This window comes from Nyctereutes procyonoides, unplaced genomic scaffold, assembly GCF_905146905.1.
Source record: "Nyctereutes procyonoides isolate TBG_1078 unplaced genomic scaffold, NYPRO_anot_genome, whole genome shotgun sequence".
NCBI classification, from domain to species: Eukaryota; Metazoa; Chordata; class Mammalia; order Carnivora; family Canidae; genus Nyctereutes; species Nyctereutes procyonoides.
This window is the reverse complement of record NW_026575133.1, coordinates 11,093,302-11,114,856: the sequence shown is the minus strand read 5'-3', so window position 1 is coordinate 11,114,856 and position 21,555 is coordinate 11,093,302. Positions and strand designations below refer to the sequence as shown.

Sequence of the window (21,555 nt, the reverse complement as noted above, 5' to 3'; positions counted from 1 at the left end):
TTTCTCTTCCTTATGGTTTTCTTAATACCATTTTATTTTCTCTAGCTAAGTGTACTGTAAGAATACTGTATATGAAGCATAACATAGAAAATATGTGTTAATTGACTGTTTATGTTATCATTATGTCTCCTGGTCAACAGTATGGTATTGGTAGGTAAGCTTTTGGGGAGTCAAAAGTTCAATGTGGATTTTCAACTACTGGGGTGAGGGATGGCATCCTAACCCCCACATTGTTCAAGGCTCAACTCTTCAAGTGTGTGTGTATTTATGTATTTATTTATCACTGGTGTTTACCTTCTTCAGTGTTCCCACATGTATCCCCTGTTTGTTGAGTAAACACAGGTGTAGCACGCCTGTGTCCTGCTATTGAGCATGCTAAGTTATTACAGAGAGAGCTGCATGATTTTTCTCTCTCTTTTTTTTTATTAAGATAAACAGCTTCCCTTGTAGGTGAAGTTTCTATGATTTAGTAAGAGGTTCAGGGAAAGGAAAAGTGACATTGGTTTATATCTTTAAAGTGAAAAGTTAGGGCTGAGTGGGTGATACCTTTGTGCTCCCATTGACCATGCTGCTAAGTAAGATGCATTTAATTTTCTCCACCAGAACCAAAGCGGTGATATTCACACAGGTGACCAGTATCTCATAAAATAGTCAAGCTTCGAAAAATACACCTTTGAAATAGGCTAACTGCCATAATACGCTCCTTATAATTTAAGAGTCTTCAAAGCCTGTGTCTGATACGTCTTTAGCGTTGTTAGGAAATGCGCAAGTGGGCTATTATGTTTCCCGAATGTATAATCAGCACTGCCGATGTCACTGAGCCCCTACTGAAGCATGAGGACATGCTTAAAACAAGTAAGAAATGTTTGTTGAATAAGTAAATGCATAAATTACAGGGAGCCTCCAGTGTAATTTGTGTATTTATTTATTTAACAAACTTCTTAATTAAATGACTAGATCATGATCAAAAACCTACCATGTGCTGGGCACCATCTCACAGGGCCAGGAACATGGTCTTCCTGGCCTCATTGACCTTTTATTCCCGTGTGGGAGACAGACAGTAAAGACAAAATCAGTTAAGTGGCAAGAAGTATGAGGATAACAGATAGGGTCATATGATGAAGGGTGTCTGATGTAGCAGAAGGGAGGATAACTCAGGTTGCTAGTGGCAGAGGTTTCTCCCGGGAGAGACTAAATGATGATGAGGAGCTGACCGTGCTGTATCTGGGAAAGTGGAAATGCACTAACACGGGAAGGAACATGGCAGCGTGGAAGAGCATGGGGATGGATATGGTCCTGCTACACCCAGGAACCTCAAGATGTGAGGCAACAGAGAAAGTCTGGCCCAGCTTATGTGGACTAGGAAATCTGTGGTTAGGAAGCTAAGCTTTTATTCTGAAAGCCATGTGGAGCCACTAGCAGATTTTAGGGCAGTGACATGACCTGACTGGTACTGGGCTGGGCTCTGAAACCCGTCGCTCTGCTTGGGCCAAGGCCACGCCTCCCATGTGCTGATCCCAGCTAATGACCTGAATGCTACAGGGACATGAAAGCAGACTCATTCCTGATGCTCAGCGGACAACTCCGTCACTGATGTGGGCACAGAGACCCCCTGCCAGTCCTGCTGAGCCTTCCTGACACCACAGGGTGGTTACCAAGCCTTCCTCCCTGTCTTCCATAAGTGTCATGAACGCTTCTCCATGCTGCAGTGTTCCGTGCTCCTCAGGCTTCCCATATTCTCCTCATAGGACCTCTGCTTTGACAATCTCATCCTACTTTCAGGATGACCAAGACGGACTCAGAGGCTACAGAGACAATGAACAAATTCTTTGAGGGAAAGAGTTTAAAATTCCATGAAATAAAACTCCATACAAACAAAACATAGCAATAGAATGACTCTCATCATAATTATAATCATGTAATCATATAATAATAATGGTACAATCATACAAAGATAATGGGAGTATGTGCACAACACAGTGGTGCCATAACAAGGAACACTGCATCATGGCAGGAGAGAGTATGCCGTGGGGAAGTGCTCCGACTAGAGCTTGAATACTGTGTGCAGGGCAGGTAGGAAGGATGGGTGTTGTACAGGGGGACAGTGTGTGCAGAGGCCAGGGTCACAAACCTGCAGTGCTTTTGGGGGCATCCCGAGGCTCTTGTGTCCTGGAGAGCTCAGTCTAGAACTAGGACCAGTGGGGAAAGGCTACAGAGCGAGGCCTGGGCCAGACCTAGGGTTTTGGTTTAGAAAATGAGGGCTGGGACAGACAGCAGATTTCAAATGGGATATCCAGTTTGCCTTCTGGAAGGTTCCCTTTGGCGAGTGTGGAGGGAAAGGGCCCTTTAGTAAGGCTTTGCATAAAACATAACACACTTTTGAGAAAACCACTGGACTCTCCATAATCACCCTCCTATTGTATCCCCAGAGGAATTTCGATCTCTTCGCCTCTCCTTCTCTCCGAACTTGGACGACTACAACCCTGATATCCCTGAGTGGAGGAGGGACATCAGCCGAGTCATCAAAAAATCCCTGGTGGAGGTGAGTGCAGGCAGGTTCTTCTCTCGCCGGAGCACATCTTCTCTCTATCCTCCAAGAGCTGCATGGCGAGGGAGCCTTGTGCAAAGACTGCTGGGAAGGGCTGGAGCCCACGGGAGGTCTGGCTGACCACCTGCTGTCTGCATGGCCAATCCTGCATGGGCAGATGCAGCCGAGATGGTCTGGGTGGAGGGATGAAACTGGGATCAAACACATGGCCCTTGTGCCTTGTGAAACTTTCCTTCTGCCTTGAGAAGAAAGACAGTCATCTTCACAAGGCAGGGTTCTGGATCAGGTCACTGGCAAGTGTACAATCCGCCACTGTGCCCAGGACTTATGGGACGCAGCGTGAGTATACCTAGTGAGAGCAGCCCTGGGCTCCAGCCTGGCTGGCAGTGAGCACTCAGCCCTGGATGGTCAGTCATCTCTCTCTGTCCTAGTTGTTTCCAAGGCATGTCTCTCCTGCCACAGCCCCAAGAGGAAGGTATTATTGTCCTCATTTTGCAGGCAAAGCAACTGAGGTTCAAAGAGGTTAAATAACTTGCTTAGGTCTCACAGCCGATGAGTGATGAAGGTATTGAATTGAAGCGAAGGGTCTGAGTCCAGTGACTGGGACTGAACACATAAAACACGGTCCCCTGTGGTTTCTGGGAGAACACCAAGGCGGTGAAGCTTAGCCCTGTCTGAGTAAGTATCGCTGACAGTTTGAGAAAACACTTTCTTTTAGGCACATCACCCCCTGCATACTCCACTTTCATGAGTGAGCAGAGAAACAGAATATCTGCTCATGGAGCTGCTCAGATTTATTGTACAAACCCAGAAAATCAGAGATGAGCTCTCGCTCCCCAGGGCATCTTCTTAGCCTAACAGGAAAATCAATTTAGGGTGTTTTATACATTGTTTCCTGTACCCAGCACATGATGCCTTGTGACACAAAGCGCTGATGGGATAAAAGCATCCAGATAATGCCTGCTCAGAAAACAGATCTCTACATCCAGCCCGTTGGCAAAGGGCTAGCCTTCCCCATTCTCACGCCATGCTCTTTGTTGATATTTATTTCACACTTACAGTATTCCCAAACCTCTCCTCGGTGCTTTGCATTATTCAGCACATTTAATCACAGAAGTAGCTTATGATGCAGCTACTGTAATCATTCCCATTTTGCAGATGAGGAAGGTGAACATAGAGACTTCGGCTGTTCTGTCCACAACCACACTGTTAAAGGTCAAACCCGGGAGTCAGACTACCCTCCTGGTTTCCTAACCTCTCCAGTCTTTGGCCATCATTTGGTTTCTCACATGGAGAAACAGGGATACGTGGAACTGTGGGGTGGAGAAGGGCTGTCTTCATGCACCTCTGCGAAAGGCCACCTCACCTTTGTCTTCGTGCCTCAGCATCCACCACCTCCATGTGGCTAAACACCATGGCCCCCAAGGGACACAGCTACTAGACTACAGGCCCCCCAGAATAGATCCTTCTGCCCTTGGAGCTGTTTGTCCCTGGTGTGACAACCGGTTTCTCTCCTGTGCTGTCCAAGAGAGATGACTGACACCCCTTGATGAGTCCACAGTCCCCTTCCTTCCATCTGTAGTGTTCTAGGCATCCATGTCCCCACAGACCTCCCAGGTAGCTGCCCCATTCTCCCGGGTGACTTATCCACCAGGCATTAGCTCAGCAGTGACCCGTCTTCCAGGCTGCTTTCTCTTCACATTTATAGCCCAGGGAACACATCCCCTGGGCCTCTACCTTTCCACCAGCTGTCCAGAGGGCTAGAAATTACTGCTCATCAATATTTCCAGGCTGCTGTGTAGCATAATCAGATAAAGGCAGAATAAACAGTTGGGCTCAACAGCTCTCAGGACAGGGTATGATAGGGTAGAGCGAGTCGATTCCTTCCAGCTTCAAAGGCTCCCTGTTTACCCCATCTCAGGAGGCAGCTGACCCAGCCCCTAGTTCCTAGCGTCCCACCCTGTCTTTGAGATGAGTATTTACATTTGGCTACTTCCTTAAGCCCCGAGGTACCGTACTGTCAAGAGGACTCCAATAAACCCTACAAGAGGTACAACTTGGGGCCAATTTATTTGCAGTTTTCTTCCCTTTTACTGTGTGCCAGAATTGGATGTAAAATCAGTTCCCTTTACCTCATCCAATGGGGTTTTTCTGCTGATGTTTCACAATGAAATCTTTAATCAGATGTCATTGAGTCAACAGGTTTGCATATAATGAGGACAATTCAGATACAATCTCTGAGTTTAAAATCTGGAAGGGCCATAAAACAGAATGTTAGCTGTGTTAGGGGCTCCTGCATGCGAAGTGTCAGGCGAAGGGAGGCAGTAGAGCACTGCTTAAGAAGAAAGGCTTCGTGGTCAGACCAAAGTTCCGAACTCAGCATCACCACACGCTACCTGGATGGCCTTGAGCCACTGTTTAACCTTCTTGCATCTGCCATCTGTGCTGCGGCAGAAATAGAGATGCAGCACCCACATCCCTGAGGGAGAAATCAGTATCCTAGCCCCTGGTGGTGCCCTTGGCACAGGCTTCCGCTGCCTTGCCCCACGTCATGGCCCAATCCAGGAGGCTCACATCCTGCCTGCCTGCCTACCTGCACACCCCACCCCCAGACCCTGCTTGCACACCCCATCCCTGGTGTCTCTGTGCCACCCTCCTGCCCACTGAGTACTCCATGCATTCTCACCAGCTCTTCCTGTGGGACTTACATGAGCTTCTGTTTCTCCCTCAGGCCACAGGGGTCCCAGGCCAGCACATCTTGGTGGCAGTGCTCCCTGGCTTACCCACCGCCGCTGAGCTCTTTGTCTTACCCTATCAGGATCCGACTGGAGAAAACAAAAGGTCAGCTGAAGATCTGGAGCAGGTGAGTTCCCCCCCCCCCCCGGGTGACATTCAGCTTCCACAGCCAGCTGAGCCACACCCCCTGCTGGGGCCTCACCACCACCCGCAAAGCAACTCTGAGCCGCTCTGAAGGATCTGGCCTTGAGGGTGAGGGTGCTGGCTATTTGTGGAGTCCTCGACTCTGTTGTCCTCTGTTTCTCATCCACAGTCTGCTGATACTAACTACGGCTTCACCCCAAAACACGTGCAAGAGTGGTTATTGTAGGCAGTGGCTAACCTACTCAGAATATATCTCCACACTGTAGAGCATTTACAATGAATTCGATAAATCTATAGGACAAACTGTCCAAGATATTAACTGGGGAGAAAGGCAAGTTGCTGAATAATACATGGAAGTTGAACCCATTTATTCCTTCTCTCACTTCCATCACGAGTGTCATTAGAATCCAATGATGTGCTATGCATATTGTTTTTAAAAGGTACGACTTTTGTACAAATAATGAATCCTCTTTATTATCATCATGCTAAGATGACCTGATTTGTGTTTATAATAAATGAAGTAATATTGGCTCCAGACCACCTCTCCTGGCTGTGTAGGGTCCATCTTTTCTCCATGTCCACCACCTTCTGGAGTAGTAGACTATGCGTGTATGTGTGCATGTGTGTGCTCGTGTGTGTGTGTGTGTGTGCACATACACGCTTGTGTCTCCTGCCTCCTTCCATCTCTGTTTCCCCCTCTCCTCCTTCAAAGGAGTCTTTAATCTGTATAGTGAGGATGATTATTATATCCTTCCTCTTTCTCTTCTTCCTCTTCCCATTCTCCTTCCCCTTCCTCTTCATCATCCATTCAGTTAAAATCATCAGTCCTGGTCTGGTTACCCTGTTAGAAACAGCATGATTTTGGTTTCTCAGTGCTTTCTGGCAGAAAGATTAAAAATAAGATTCTTCTCAGACACTGAATAAATACTGGCTTTTTCCCCTCCAGTATGTGGAGTTTTTCAATTTGCTTAGAATGAGCCCATAATCTAGTCCCATGATCGCCAGTATTTATTCAAGGATGGCTTGAGATCCTCCCATGAAAACCTTATTAACAACAACCCCAAATTACAGCATGGCCCACCTCCCAGCACACACCCTCCTTTCAACTGAGCTTTCTCACTTGGCAGAAGGTTCACCCCTGTAATTTTCTCCACATGCAAGCAATGAAGAACAAAGCTGCCCTGGAAAGCCCTGTTGAACTCCGTTTCCTAGTGAACTGCAATTGAAGAACCAGCAGCAGGTAGTTCCTCGGATTTGCATGTGACTCTGCTCAGCTCTGGCACTCAATGGGTTGTTTTCCACAAATTATTATCTGCACCTGCAACTTTATGGGAGAATGAGATGGATTGCCTCTTATCCCAGCACTGCTGAGAAACTGGAGGGGAGGTGGATGAGTATCCAAGACCTTCAGATTTGAGCGTGTACAATTGTTGCTCCTCTAGAAATCATATGGATCTTCCATGAATTCAAAATTATCATCTTTTCAAGGATGGAAGAGAGTCCGGACTTAGAGCCAGCCAATATCTGAGGCATCACATCATCTGTGCATCTCTGTTTCTCACACTTTCTATTAGAAGTATCATATTTCCTAGGTTTTTTTTTTCCCCCTTGAGACATGTGGAAAGAAGAAGGGTGTGTCCTATAAAGACATTCTGAGAGTTGAGTGACAGTCCCTGAGGCAGCCTGATGTCATTGATGAACCACTGAGTCAGAGCTCTGAAGGCAGCTGGCTTGTTTGAAGGCTATATGACTTAGCACTTGGCACACATTATTGGAGACCAGCCATTTTATTAGAAAGAAGACGGGAGTGGGGTGCCTGGGTGAGTCAGACAGTTAAGCGTCTGCCTTCAGCTCAGGTCATAATCTCAGGGTCCTGGGATCAACTCCCACATCAGGCTTCACACTCAGTGGGGAGTCTGCTTCTCCTCCCTCTGCTCCTCCTCCCAGTAATTCCTCCCCCCAAATAAATAAAACCCTTCAAAAAAAGGAACACGGTAGTGGAGAAATATAAACCAAGTTTCTAGTTTCACCTTTGATATCCACTGTATCTATTATTTATAGATAAAGTAATTTAGGACTAGGAAAGTCATATAAGTTCACCAAATTGACACAATCTATAGTTCCCATTTACTAGGGTGTTTGAGAGAATATTAAAGAAATGATATGCAAAGTACTTGGCTCCTTATATATGTTCAGTAAGTGGTGAATAAATTCTGGAGATATGTGTGGCCATCTCATGATAGGAACAGAATATCTGGAAATGCAAAAGGGAAGGTGAAGTTTGTGAAAGGGACTATTTGGTAGAGTTAAGGGCACATACTGGAAGAGAGAGGCTGGCAGGAGATGACCGCATGAAATGATACAAAATCGAGAAGAGAACAAGGACAGCAAGAAACAGAAGGAGTGTGCCTGAGTGACCACACAGGAGCCAGGGGGACCCTTCTGACCTTTCACGAGGATTTGCAGCATGAAGGAAAGCAAGCTACCAGGCTAGCATTGCACATCTGTTTAAGGAAATCCCAAGTCCATCAGTCTTATATAGGACTCTACCCAAACAAATACAGAACCCGGCACATAAGAAATGAGTGTCCTTGTTGTGGCGAATATTCTCACCCTGATAAAAAACGTGCAATAACAAAGTTGACATATAAAAGTGACCCATGTGTGGAGATGCTATGAAACAGCGGCTGCCATTGGGAACCTGCAGTTTTCAACTGAAGGGGGTTCTTTGACTCTTCTCTCTGACTCAGCACCTTTAAAGTAAAGGAATTCAGGCCCAGACATGGAGAAGTGATTACCTGAGGTGACACGGCTCTTCCAGAGAATGATACACTAGCTGTGTTTCTGCAAGGAACTCAAGCCCGTGGCCGCCCCACTCCTCCCTGCTGCAGATGTGGACTGGATGCCACTTTGCTTCCATGGGCCTGAAAATACCAAGGCTGTTGTACCAGGAAGCAAAGGACAAATGCTTTGGCTTTGTTAGTTTGTTTTGTTTTTTTAAAGATTTTATTTATTCATTCATAGAGACACAGCAGAGAGAGAGAGAGAGGCAGAGACACAGGCAGAGGGAGAAGCAGGCTCCATGCAAGGAGCCTGACGTGGGACTCGATCCAGGGTCTCCAGGATCACGCCCTGGGCTGCAGGTGGCGCTAAACCTCTGCGCCACCGGGGCTGCCCGGACAAATGCTTTGTTATGAGTTTTTATATCTTTTTCTTAAAGTTCTGATGCAATTGATAGGCAATTCAAACCAGTTTAAGCAAAAACAGTGAAGCTGTGAGCGAACCTAATAGGGGAGTCCAGGGATACAGTTCAAGCATGGATTCATTCAGGGAATTCAGAGCCACTCAAAAATACCACCAAATACCCCCTTCTCTCCCTCTTTACCCATCTCTTTTCTTTATTACCACATGAAGGATATGCCTGAGGATGAAGCCAGGGTGCAGGAGGGCAAGGATGGCCACATAGGGCCCCGGGCTTTGCCTAATCCACCTCCAGCCCCGTCCGAAAAGCAGTGCCTCTCCCCTGAGAGCACCCCAAGAGCTCCGGGTGGACGGTTCTCACTGGCCCAGCCTGGGTGAAGTGGGCATCCCTTACCCTGTCCTGTAGTCAGAGGGATGGAGGGCTGGCTCCAACCACTCAGATGTTTTATATGCTGCCTGGGTCAGGGGGTTCAGGAAGCCTCTTCAGAATTAAGGGAATGGAGAAGACATGGTTCCTCCAGAGAATGGAGAAGGATATGGCTCCTCAAAGAGATACGGGGAGAGAGAGAGAGGTAACAGACAGCAGGCAGACAAAAGCAGCTGCCTCCTTCTGTAATAAATTCCACAGAAATTTTAAATGAATGCAAAGCAGAACCAAACAACAGAAGGAAATGTTCCCCGCAGCCCCCTCGAGGTCTGCACTCCAAATCCCAGATGGAATTTGGGAAGGGCTGACCTTATCCCTCTCTTAATGCTCTGGCTCCTTTCTTGTAAGCTTTCCACACAGAACCCCCAGCAGAGAAAGAAGAGGGACCCCAGCCAGATGGGCCTGGAAGCCTGCAAGGATGAGGCCTCTGCAAAGGGCTCTGGTCTCTCCTCCCTTTAGCTTCCCCAGGGGAGAAGCCATGCTGGCTCAGATCAAGCTATCTTGTCTGTGAAATAAATTGAAAATTCCTCACAGTGAGAGGTACTTGACCTTGTTATCAGGATAACGTGGGCAGGGTTAATCAAGTGACCTCTATCTGGAAGGGTTCCACCAGTCTTTATTTCAGATCTCTGGGGAGTGAGAAAAGGCTCACTTGCCCTTAGCTGACCTCATCAGGGTTAGTGCATCCTGCTGCCCCAGCTGCTCAGGTATGGAGCAACCTCCCCCTCCCCCAGGCCTGTACTGCTGTGCATCTCTCTGAGTCCTCAGAGGTGACCAGATTTGTATCAGGCTCTCCTGGAGGGAGGAAAGACCATCATGTTCTGTCAAGATTATTTGCGATACTGTGGTGGAGAGATATGGAGCCTGCATGTTGTCTTGCAGAATCCTTAAAGGGCATGAAAACGTTTAAAAGAAACAAAAAGATTATGAAAAATTGTCAACCACTAACATTGAATTTCCTCCTTGGCTCTTTCTGTTACCATATGCTTTGACCGATGGACAACCAAAAGCCAGAGAAAAGGAAAGGTGCCTATGAAAATGGAACAGTCTAATTGACATTTTAAGGAATTAAAGATTCATTATGAACTATAATTGATAATCTCAGACTATTACCACATAATCTGTCCTGTTCATATTTTTTTAACATGGGAAATTGAATCATAGAAATACTCTGGAGTTAATGAGGAAGATCATTAAAGCAGGAAACTATCATTGAAAGTAGATTTGGTGGGGATCTCGGGGTGGCTCAGCAGTTTAGCACCTGCCTTCAGCCCAGGGCATGATCCTGGAGTCACAGGATCGAGCCCCACATCAGGCTCCCTGCATGGAGCCTTCTTCTCCCTCTGCCTGTGTCTCTGCCTCTCTCTCTCTCTCTCTCTCTCTCTCTCTCTCTTTCTCTCTGTCTCATGAATAAATTAATAAAAATCTTAAAAAAAAAAAAAAGAAAGAGAGTAGATTAGGTTAAGAGTTGGACTGGAAGGAATATGGCAAAGGGAGACAGAAATTTAGAGCAGGTGATGGGGAATACAGGAAATATGTATAGCCAATGTGTTTCTTCAGTATATCACCCAGGCAACTTCTTAGTCACTTTAATCAAGATGATCCTTTTGTGCTAAGAACGAAGGGATCTGGGTAAGCTAGTGTTAACTAGAATTAGTGTTTGTTCCGTTGGCTGCCTCCCCCCTATGATTTAATCCAAAAATTAGGCTGTATGATTGATTTGGGAAAGTTCTTTCTTTGTTGAATCCAAAAGGAAGATTCTTCAACTGCTATTTCAAAGGAGCTTAATAATGTAACAGGATCAGGAATGATCCAGTGGGTCAGCTCCAAGGTCATTACAGGCAAGTATCTCTGAACGTGGCACCAGAATGCTGTTTATATTCAGCAAGGTTTGCATCCTCCTGCCCACCTCAGAGATAAATGTTAGTATTTTGGCCCAGTATAGCTCTATCATTGATAAACCTGCCAAAGACCATTTGCACCTAGAGTTTCACCTTGTACCATTTATTTGGCTCATATGTTCCATAAATTTACCAACTGCTCTGTTCTTAAACTTCTCTTTTTTCAGGTTTCAGTGTTTGACACTTCATTCGTATAATCTGAAAGTGTGTTTTCTCCTATTGGTTTCATTAAACATTGTTAAGGTGTCAGATGTGTTCTTTGTGTGGCATCCATCACTGCTGTTGGCTATTTCCGCTCATTTCCTTCTGGATACGTGGTAGGGTGGCACCAGGCACCTCTTCTGTGGCAGAACCATGTGACCAATTCTGGCTTTAACACTGTTACCCCAGCCTAACCTAGCCTGTTCTGATTGCCATACCTAAATTTTATACATTGTGAAGAGGATACAGAAGGGAATTGGTGTCTTTCCTGTAGCAGATCCCTCCTGCTACGCCCTGCGGATAGTGGCTTTCCAAGTGTTTTTATTGCATCCCACTGCATTTTTAACCGGTACTTTAATTGCAGTAGGAACTGGTTGTACTGGACTCCCAGGCAGAGTCTACCACTAGGCGGATACCAAGAATAACATGTTTCTTTGGTCATGATTATTTAGCTGAAGGAGAGTAGAAAATGGACTCTGTTGGTGAGCAGCAGGAGAGGGATCACAGCACAAAGGATACGTAAAATTTGCTAAGACAACACACTTTCCCTGGATGGAGAGAGAAAAATAAATATATTGAACTGGCTTTAGCAGTTCAATGTCCCAGCAGTCACACATTATGCCACTTAGTTTCTATCATGCAAGGTTTTGTTCTTCCTACTTAGGCTGCTGCCACCTGTCTGACAGATTCCAGTTTATTCCACTTCTTTCATAGCCAAAGTCTCTCCCAGATGTTGCAAATTATATTGACTGGTGAACAGAATGTGGCAGTCCAGAGGATAGGGTTGGCAATTGCCTGGTCACGGAGCTCATACTGGTCAGCTGACATGGGACTGGTGTTACAAGTTGTGCATCTCACAGATGAATAAGAGATGGCAGCATAATTAATGAAATGCTGCAGGTTTTTTTCTGTTTTTTTTTTTTTTTTTTTTTTTTTTAATATCCTAAGCCTGGTCAGCCAGTCCTCTTCCCCATATCTTTTGCTCTCTCTTTTTTGCCAGCTGGTTCAAGGAAAATATTTCTAATGAAAATGCCCCAGGATTAGGACTCAAACATAACTGAAGTCTGGTGTCAACTCTTCAAATATTAACTGAGTAAACTTAGGTATGTCCTGTAAGCTCCATGGGCCTTTACGTAGAGATACCAGCCCTAATACCTAAGACATGCTATGTTAGAAAGACAGAAATGTGCAACTTTGCAAATATAACGTGTTCAATATATATGTATGATATATGTGGCATATGTAAGATTTATGTATATTATATATAAAATATATAACAGTGCATGATCTAATGGAAAAATACAGAATAAACAATTCTGAAAAAAAAAACAATTCTGCAAGTGGCTTGAAAAACATTTAAAATTATGAAAATCTGTCAACAGTTTCCTACTTGTTTATTTGAGTAGAGAATTACATGGTTCTAATTGAGATTATTGTATGCAATGTACATTTCATTTAGTTTTGTTTTTGTGCATAATTTCTTTCCCACAGATATGGGTTCTTTACTGCATGTCCTTTGATGCAAGTTAAATACATGAAACATACCAGATTATTTTGGCATAGCCTGCTTAATTTTGTAAATGATACAGATAAATCCATTGAACCAATACTATAAACCAAAACAAATCCAAGAAGTTAATTATTTTTCACAAGGAACTCTCATGGAGATTATAAATTAGAAATACGCTGTTCTGACGAACCCTACTTTCTGATTTAGTTATTTGTACCTCTCACTTGAGGAAAAAACATCCTCAGGAATAAGAAATAAATATCTCTTCAACTAGTTGAGAGATCTTTCTCTTGCGAATACATATTTCCCTTTTGGCCACATGATGGACTCAGCGAAACAGAGCAATTCTTTAATTACTTCTGACAAATCTTTCCCATTTGAATAAAAATATTTTTCTGCAAATATAAATGTACATATGTATACACACATATATATTTGTATGTAAACGTGTATATTTCACACACACATATATACACACACGCATTTCTGGCTGTGTGTCTGTGTGTATCTGTTTCGTTAGCCAAAACCTTTCTGATTAATCTCTACCAAACATCCTGTCGGATTCCTGTAAAGACCTTACCAATTGAATTATAAGATAGAATAAGAACCTATATATTGCAATACTTTAGAGATCACAAAGGAAAAACTTTCTACACAGTCTGTGCTAGAAATCTGTCCCTATAAAGCTGGAGCATTCCAGAAGATTCCAAGGGCCCAGGAAAAAAGAGTAATACAGAGCCAAACATATAGGATAAAGTTGTTTTCAACATAATTGTATCACAACCTTGTTTTTCTGCATGGTTTGCCAAATGAAAGCATTTGAGATGCTGAGCTTGCACTGGATCCCAGGTGCTCAACCACGGGTCACCGCCAGTCATCCCAAGTTCCTGTTGTTAAGCAAAGAAGTTCATCTGTAGGGCAGTTCAGTTCCATTACCCATCGGAGGGTCTGCCAGCGACTCTCTGCATCCAAACCAAGCCGTCAGGCTCTGCTTAATTGATAAAAGGATCAATCAAAGGTGTTGTTTTGGCAACTCACTGCGCTAAATGAATCTCAACAAATTTTTATAAAAGGGGAAAAAATGGTGCTCAGAAAGCATCTAATTAGACCTCAATAGCATGTTAAATAAAATATTAAAAATAAAGAGTCTAGAAAAATAATAGGAGTGTAGTTTTCCCTAATAGTTTTTCAGAAATTGTTCAGAAGGCTAAGAAAATTGAGCTGGATTTTCTACTTTAGACAAGTGAACAGAACAGAGTTTTACCTTTTGTATAAAACCTGTCCTTATGCTGTTATTACCCAAACATGGTTCTTTGCCCTTTGTTGGGGTTAAATATTTCATGGCCCGGGATGCCAGAGGTCTGCCCAGTACACATGTGTCAGCGGAGAGCAGCTCAGCTAATGTCCATAAGCAGGAAACCAGGATCAGCCCATGCATTACTTAGACTGTGCTTACAGTTTTTTCCAACTGTATAATTTATTATTTTAGTGGAACTATATTTACCGTTCAATAAATATTCATAAAGTATCTATTCTGTGAAAGCCACAGGGTACAGTTAGGGGAAGGGGAAGCAAGTATAGAAAGGAATAAGACGGAGTCTGCTCTCAAAAAGTAAAATAAATGCATACAAACCTTACCAGAATGTATAAATTGTACATAATTACTTCTTTTAAGTGTCCATGTATAACAAATGCTCTTTCAAAAAACTGGGTGAGGGCAGCCCTGGTGGCTTAGCGGTTTAGTGCCTCCTTCAGCCCAGGGTGTGATCCTGGAGACCTGGGATCGAGTCCCACGTCGGGCTCCCAGCATGGAGCCTGCTTCTCTCTCTCTCTCTGAATCTCTAATAAATGAAAAATATTAAAAAAAGAAAAAAAAAACAACTGGGTGACTTCTGTAGGATAACACAGGATGACTTTTTAAGAGCAGAAATGTCGGGATCCCTGGGTGGCGCAGCGGTTTGGCGCCTGCCTTTGGCCCAGGGCGCGATCCTAGAGACCCGGGATCGAATCCCACGTCGGGCTCCTGGTGCATGGAGCCTGCTTCTCCCTCTGCCTGTGTCTCTGCCTCTCTCTCTCTCTCTATCATAAATAAATAAATTTAAAAAAAAAAAAAAGATTTAAAAAGAGCAGAAATGTTTGTGTTTACTGTTTGTCCCATTTTGTAACAATGAGGATGTAAACTCAGATGATGGTTTAAAAATCATTATGCATGCATATTCTGGAATAAAACTCAAAATCAGAGAAGCCTGGGTGGCTCAGTGGTTGAGCATCTGCCTTCAGTTCAGTGTGATCCTGGGACAGAATCCCACATCGGGTTCCCCATGGGAAATCTGCTTCTCCCTCTGCCCATGTCTCTGCCTCTCTGTGTTTCTTATGAATGAATGAATGAATAAATGAATGAATGAATAAATAAATAAATAAATAAATAAATAAATAAATATCTTTTTAAAAATAAAAATAAAAACTCAAAATCATACAAGACTCATTTATATAATTCACAGGTATAATATTAGAATGCCTTGGTAACTACAGTCAATATTTCTCAGCATTTTTGTTTATACTTGATATGGCAATTTTGGTGGCACTCATTGTAACACTTCTTCTTTCAGATATCAGAACTGCTGATCCACAAGCTCAACCAAAACTCGGTGCACTTTGAGCTGAAGCCTGGGGTCCAAATCCTTGTCCACGCAGCCCACTTAACAGCAGGTCAGTTTCCAGGTCCCTGGCTTCTGGCTGGTGGCTGTATCCCAGTCTCCCTTTTCAGCATAGATGAAATGATGGCACCGCTCATGACAAATAAGAGCACCAGTCTTTGGAGGTTCCCTTGCTTGGCATTTTTGCCCTAATAGGGACTCGTAAGACAGCAGAATAAAGTGACTTTCTTACCTAGTCGCTGGCAAAAACTGTCAGGGAATCAACTAGATACTTAATCCTGAAATGATGGCATGCTGCATCTCAACAGAAGTCTGAAAAATAAAGTTAATCCTACAAATAATTTTTTTCCGATCTTGCTGCACAACCTTATTTTCAGTTGTTTACATTATGAAGAATTTTCTTTCTTTAAGTTTTGGGATAATGAGTAGGATTAAGTAGGACTCACGAGTTGCACAGGGCCCTAACCAAGATTAATCCTGAATGAGCCATGCATGATCTTAGTAGCATTAAGCTTCTGTCTCTTCACCTGGAAAAGGTTGGTGTGGGGGAGATCCTCCTGCTAAGGCTCTATAGAAATCTCCATGATAATTCAGGTAATTGCAAGTGTATAGAAATAGATGTTATTGTATTATGTTAATAATAAATTAACAATATTTATTGAGTACTTATTTTTCAGAGTACAGTGCTGGTGCTGCATGGAATACAAAGGCCAATAGGAAATAGTCTTTATCCTCAAAAAACATATAATCTGATTGTGGTGTGGTATAGTTTGATGGTAATGGTCATGGTGGTGTGGTGTGGTGCAGAAAGTGGGCAATGGCAGGGTATCTTGATGAGCAAAATGAATAAATGCTTATATAGAGAGGCAATATACTTAAGCACTTAGATTCTACAATTTTGCAGCCAGATCATTGGTCTTATCTCCCTCACTTACTTGCCATGTAGATCTTAAGAAGAGACCTAACTTCTTGGAGGCTTAGAAATGGCATGAGCACCTATGTCCATGAGATTGCATGAGGATGAAGTTAATTCAGGTAATGCACTCAGAGTAGTGCTTGGCACATAGTAAGCTATTATTTTCCTTCTTTTTTTATTATTAACAATCAAGGTTGTATAGGAAATTTAAAGCAGAAAGAAAGTGTGTGTAGTCAGAATGATACAGCAAAGCTTCACGGAGAAGGTGGCTTTTGGGAAAGGATGGAAAGGATTGACCTCAGGAGACCATTTCAGGCACCAAAACCCCAAGGAAGGAGTATGAAAGTCTCCAGGGCTTTGGGGATGCTGGATAAGTGGAAATAGCAGCAGTTCCCACCTCCATTCTTTGGATTTCTAGAGATTTCTGGAGATTCTCCATTCTTTGTATTTCTGGAGTGCCTACGCCTAGAAGAAAGCCAAGCAGGTTAGCTGCTGACCTCTTTTCTGTTTGGATCATATCTTTTTTGTTTGTTTGTTTATTAGGGTTTCATGAAATACTTTGTTTAGAAAAAAATCCCACTGCCTTAAAAACATAAAACAAATATTTAAAAGTCACTGTTGTGAGCATGGAATATGGAAGGGGAGTATGGACTATGCCAGGCTGCAGTTTGTACTTACTTTGGTGTGCTCTGGGAAGCTGTCAAGATGTTTGAATGAGGTGTGACCAATTCAGAGTATCCCTTGAGAAGGATGACTCTTAAGAGCTAGAAAAATTGAGGAGGACCGATTTTGTATTCTCCAGCCTGCCATCCTAATTCATCCAGTGAACAGGCATTTACTGAGCACCTGCTAACTCTGAACCAAGCAATGTCTTCAGCATAGGATACTCTGTGCCTTCATAAAGCTTCCATCACTGGGGAAAGGAAGCCATGCAGGGAACAAATTAACAAATGCTACTTTTTGAATGGTATTCCTGATGAAAATGCCATGAAGAAAATGAGAAAGTGTTACACCAGTCAGAATGGCTAAAATTAACAAGACAGGAAACCACAAATGTTGGAGAGGATGTGGAGAAAGGGGAACCCTCTTGCACTGTTGGCGGGAATGCAAGCTGGTACAGCCACTCTGGAAAAACAGTGTGGAGGTTCCCCAAGAAGTTAAAAATAAAGCTACTCTATGATCCAGCAATTGTACTACTGGGCATTTACCCCAAAGATACTGATATAGTAAAACGATGGGTCACCTGCACTCCAGTGTTCATAGCAGCATTGCCCACAACAGCTAAACTGTGGAAGGAGCCACAATGTCCTTCAACAGATGAATGGATAAAGAAGATGTGGCTTATATATACAGTAGAATATTACTCAGCCATCAGAAAGGACGAATACCTACCATTTACATCTACATAGATGGAACTGGAGGGTATTATGCTGAGTGAAATAAGTCAGTCAGAGTAAGACAATTATCATATGGTTTCACTCACATGTGGATTATAAGAAATAATGAAAGGGACCATAAGGGAAGGGGATAAAACTGAGTGGGGAAGAATTAGAGAGGAAGACAAACCATAAGAGACTCTTAACTCTGGAACACAAACTAAGGTTGCTGAAGGGGAAGTGGATGGGAGGATGGGGAAATGGGTGACAGGCATTAAGGAGGGCACATGATAAGATAAGCACTGGGTATTATATGTTGGCAAATTGGATTTAAATTTAAAAAATTTAAAAGAAGAAAATGAGGTGTGAGAACATAGAAAACAATTTAGCAAAACCTAGGACAGCACCCTTTCAACCTAAGGCATGAAAGAAAGCTGCCAATTTTTCTCAAGGCATTTGAAAATATAGATTAGCTGTTTCTACCAAAAGGTTGACCCGTGGTCTTTGGTGAATGATGGTGACACATGGCAATGACATATAGCTGGCTATCCCAGGAAGCAGAGTTCAAAAACATCAGTGGTAGTCATCCTGATAATCAAGCCACTGACACATTTTTCAAATGAATGCAAAGTAACAACTTGAGGTTTTTTTTAACTATTAAATAGACTTACTGATTAATCTAATTAGACAGCCCAGCCTGTTTAGGTAGCAGACTGAATCTATCATCCTCTCCTATAATAGCTAGAGCTACTTGCTCCCTTTCAGTTTAGAGGTAAAAAACAACTGAGCCTGATATTCCATAATGAATTCTGGATTTGAAGGGATGTGGCCAACTAGACCATTACTTGTAGTACAAAATTTGCTTTACAGCTAGTCAGTTTCTAAATGAATGCTATCTTCAGACAACATATTTTGCTGTGGAGTAACTTGATTTTATTAGAAAGAAGTCCCCTACTGTTTACCAGGGGCCTCTGGTGGAAAGGGGACCATCTTAGGTTAAATTAGGCAGAGAACCAAGCTCACCCCTATAGCTCTGAAGGCCACCTGCATTTCACACATTTGTTTCCTGCCATACTTCTCTTCCATCAGTTATTTTATGTGCTTGATTTTTATTTAACTGGCTTTCACATCACACACTATAGATGGTTCTGAATATCTTGCTGAATTTGAAACCTTATTTCAGATGTTACTTAAGGAAGCTTCCCTATAATGGCCATTGGTAGAGCTGAGATCAGGCTGAAAAATAGGGATCAAAAAAGTGGTAATTAGCTGAAGCTGATTTAGCCAGGGCCTGGCCAGGGAAACCAACACAGCAAAGGCACACAAAGGCATCCGTGTGGAATTCATAGTTTCATGTGGGAAAGAAAGTCCATTCCCGATAACCATGAAGGCTTAATTCCACCAATGTAAGTTCCAGATAGCAAAGTTGGAAAGATCTGGAAAACTTTTCCAATTAATGTTCATGGTTCATTCCATCACTGGGAACTTGGGAAGCAGTACTCTGATCTCTGGGAAGAAGAGGGTGGCCAAAGGAAGCTATGTTACTGGGAGCTCATGTAAACACCCTAAGATTTGAAGACACCTGACAACAGAGATCAGTATGATGCAGGATTACCAAGAGACTAAAATAAAAATGCTGTTGAGGCCAAACCCCAGTGTTAGACTAGGCAATTGAGAGAAAGTGAGAAAAGTCCTTGACTTCCAACCATTATGGGTTGTTCAGGGTTCTTCTCTATTGGAATAGTTAGTAGGACCTTTTGGCAGGATAATTCCAAACCTCAATAACTGGCCTTATTGATCTTCCTATGATGACTGGCTCAGTGCCTGCAGTAGATGTAGCCTTATATGTGAATAATCAGCTCCAGTTTGAAGAATATGGGGAGAAGACATCAAAGGCGGACAGAATAATGGAATTGGAAACTTTGGCTGCGTTGAGTGTTGCCAGGTTCCTCAAAAGAATGGTAGAATTGGCCCCACACACAGGTGCAGCATCACTCTCAGGCTGACTTTCACCACAAAAGACAAGGTTTATGTGAAGACGGGCCCTCCTCAATACCCCTGGTGAGGAAGTGAAACATGTGAGGGATCAGTCTCCCACTGGAGAGTCCCCCCTACATTAGCCCTGGCCCATCTGGATTGTCGTAAACTATTTGAACAGAGTAGTAGATTATGTCTACTAAGACTGTGGAGGGTATTCTCCTTTTATACCTAGAAAAAGGGGGACACAGAGGTGGGATACCAGTGGATAGAGACACTTGCCTCAATTTCTGTAAGTGAAAATCAGCACACTCTTATTTGGATGGCTAGGAAGAGGAGGAGGAAGATACCAGGGGGAAAGAGGACACAGTGAGGAAGAGTATATGATGCCAAACTTCTACCTCACTCCCTTTCCCTTCTTTTCATCCCTCCTGCAGGCAGGAGGACATAAAATTGGGGGGAAAAAAGAGAGAGAGAGAGAGAGAGAGAGAGAGAGAGAGAGAGAGAGAGAGAGAAAGGACCACTGTTTGCAACATTTCATGTCTCATAAGCAGGATTGCTAATACCTTCCCAGGGACTATTACAGCACGCTGCTGCATTCCATTAATTGCCCAGCAGATGTTCAGCAACCTTCTTTTAAAAATGTTTGAGCCAGAGTGTGTTGCTAGTGAGAGAGGCAGTGCATAATTTGGTTTGTCTCCAAGGAAAAAGAACTGTCTCCTTTCAGGAATTTACTGGCCTTATTTTATTATTTTTTTTAAATTCAGTTCCCTGTTTGCTTTTATGGGAACACCAGGTAAGCACTTCTAGGTCTGGATGTCATTGGAGACTGGCTTTACGCTGTTTCCTCCCATGGTCTACCTGGGAATTCATTAGCTTTGGTGTCTACACTGAGGTAAACATAGAATGCTGTCCTTGTTTGGTTCTTATCAATTCTTGTGCTTCTCCCTTTTTCTTCAATTCCTCTTGAGAGCCCAGCCACTCATGATAACTGTGTTTCTGAAATTTTCTTTGAGGGAAAAAGGGATTTGAAATCTCATGTGAAGAGGGTGAGAATGAGAAGCTGTTCAGGAGAAGTTGAGGAAGGGCTATGAGCGGAATAGCTCTCTTTGGCTTTGGGGACCTAAAAGCAGCTGTGTTGAGTGGACACAGGCCATGATGTTACACAGCCCAGGAGTAGAAATCGATCAAGCTGGGTCCAGGACTAGAAACACTGGTATTTTGACTGAAGGGTATACCTTTGCTCATGCCGTTCCCCAGTGGAATATTTCTCCCCCACTAGCCACCTCTTCCCATCTCCTAAGTCTCTTTGTATTTTAAGGCTCAACTCACCAACATTTGCCTGGTGTCTTTCTAGAGACTCTTACCTGGATATCATCTATCCCTTCTCTTAACTCACATGGATTTTTAAAACTTATTTTGTCTGATGATGATGATGGTTACTATTGTACCTCACAGAGAACTTGCACATATTAAGTGCTCAGTGACTATTCCTTTTATAAATAATTAGGTATGTAATCAGTTTATAACCACTAGAGAGAGATATTAAAAATCCCCTTTCCTCAGTTCATCTTTATTCAGTTGTAAATTGTGCCGTTTATTCAATTGTGAACCTGTTCCATGACATGCTCTTTCTTACCAAATAGCCCGTGAGGGGAGCCTTGCCTTCATTTACCTGACAAGCATCTGAGGAAAATGCATCTTGGTGTTTTTCTTATGTCAGGTATCCCCTCAGGAGGTATTATTAATCATTTACATACACATTGTGAGAAATGACTAGGTTGAAGAAAAATTAGAGTTCTGTGTCTTGGAACAAGAGAACCTAGAGATGGAGAGAGAAGGACCTACAGGAGGGCTATTCCTGAAGGAGACTGCAGCAAGTCTACCTATCAGCCTTGGTCTGGCAGGAGTGTTTCCCCTGTCAGAGAGCAGCCTCACCTCATGGCAGATCTCAGGATCAA

General features: G+C 43.3%; 1 protein-coding gene across 1 annotated transcript in view; it reads left to right on the top strand.

The window, feature by feature from the left end:
• Positions 1–21,555, top strand: part of SORCS1 (sortilin related VPS10 domain containing receptor 1) — a 495,004-nt gene that overhangs the window by 457,607 nt on the left and 15,842 nt on the right. Inside the window, 3 exon segments of the mRNA XM_055300554.1 lie at positions 2,430–2,542; positions 5,280–5,411; positions 15,278–15,377. Coding sequence (XP_055156529.1) covers positions 2,430–2,542; positions 5,280–5,411; positions 15,278–15,377 — 345 coding nt within the window.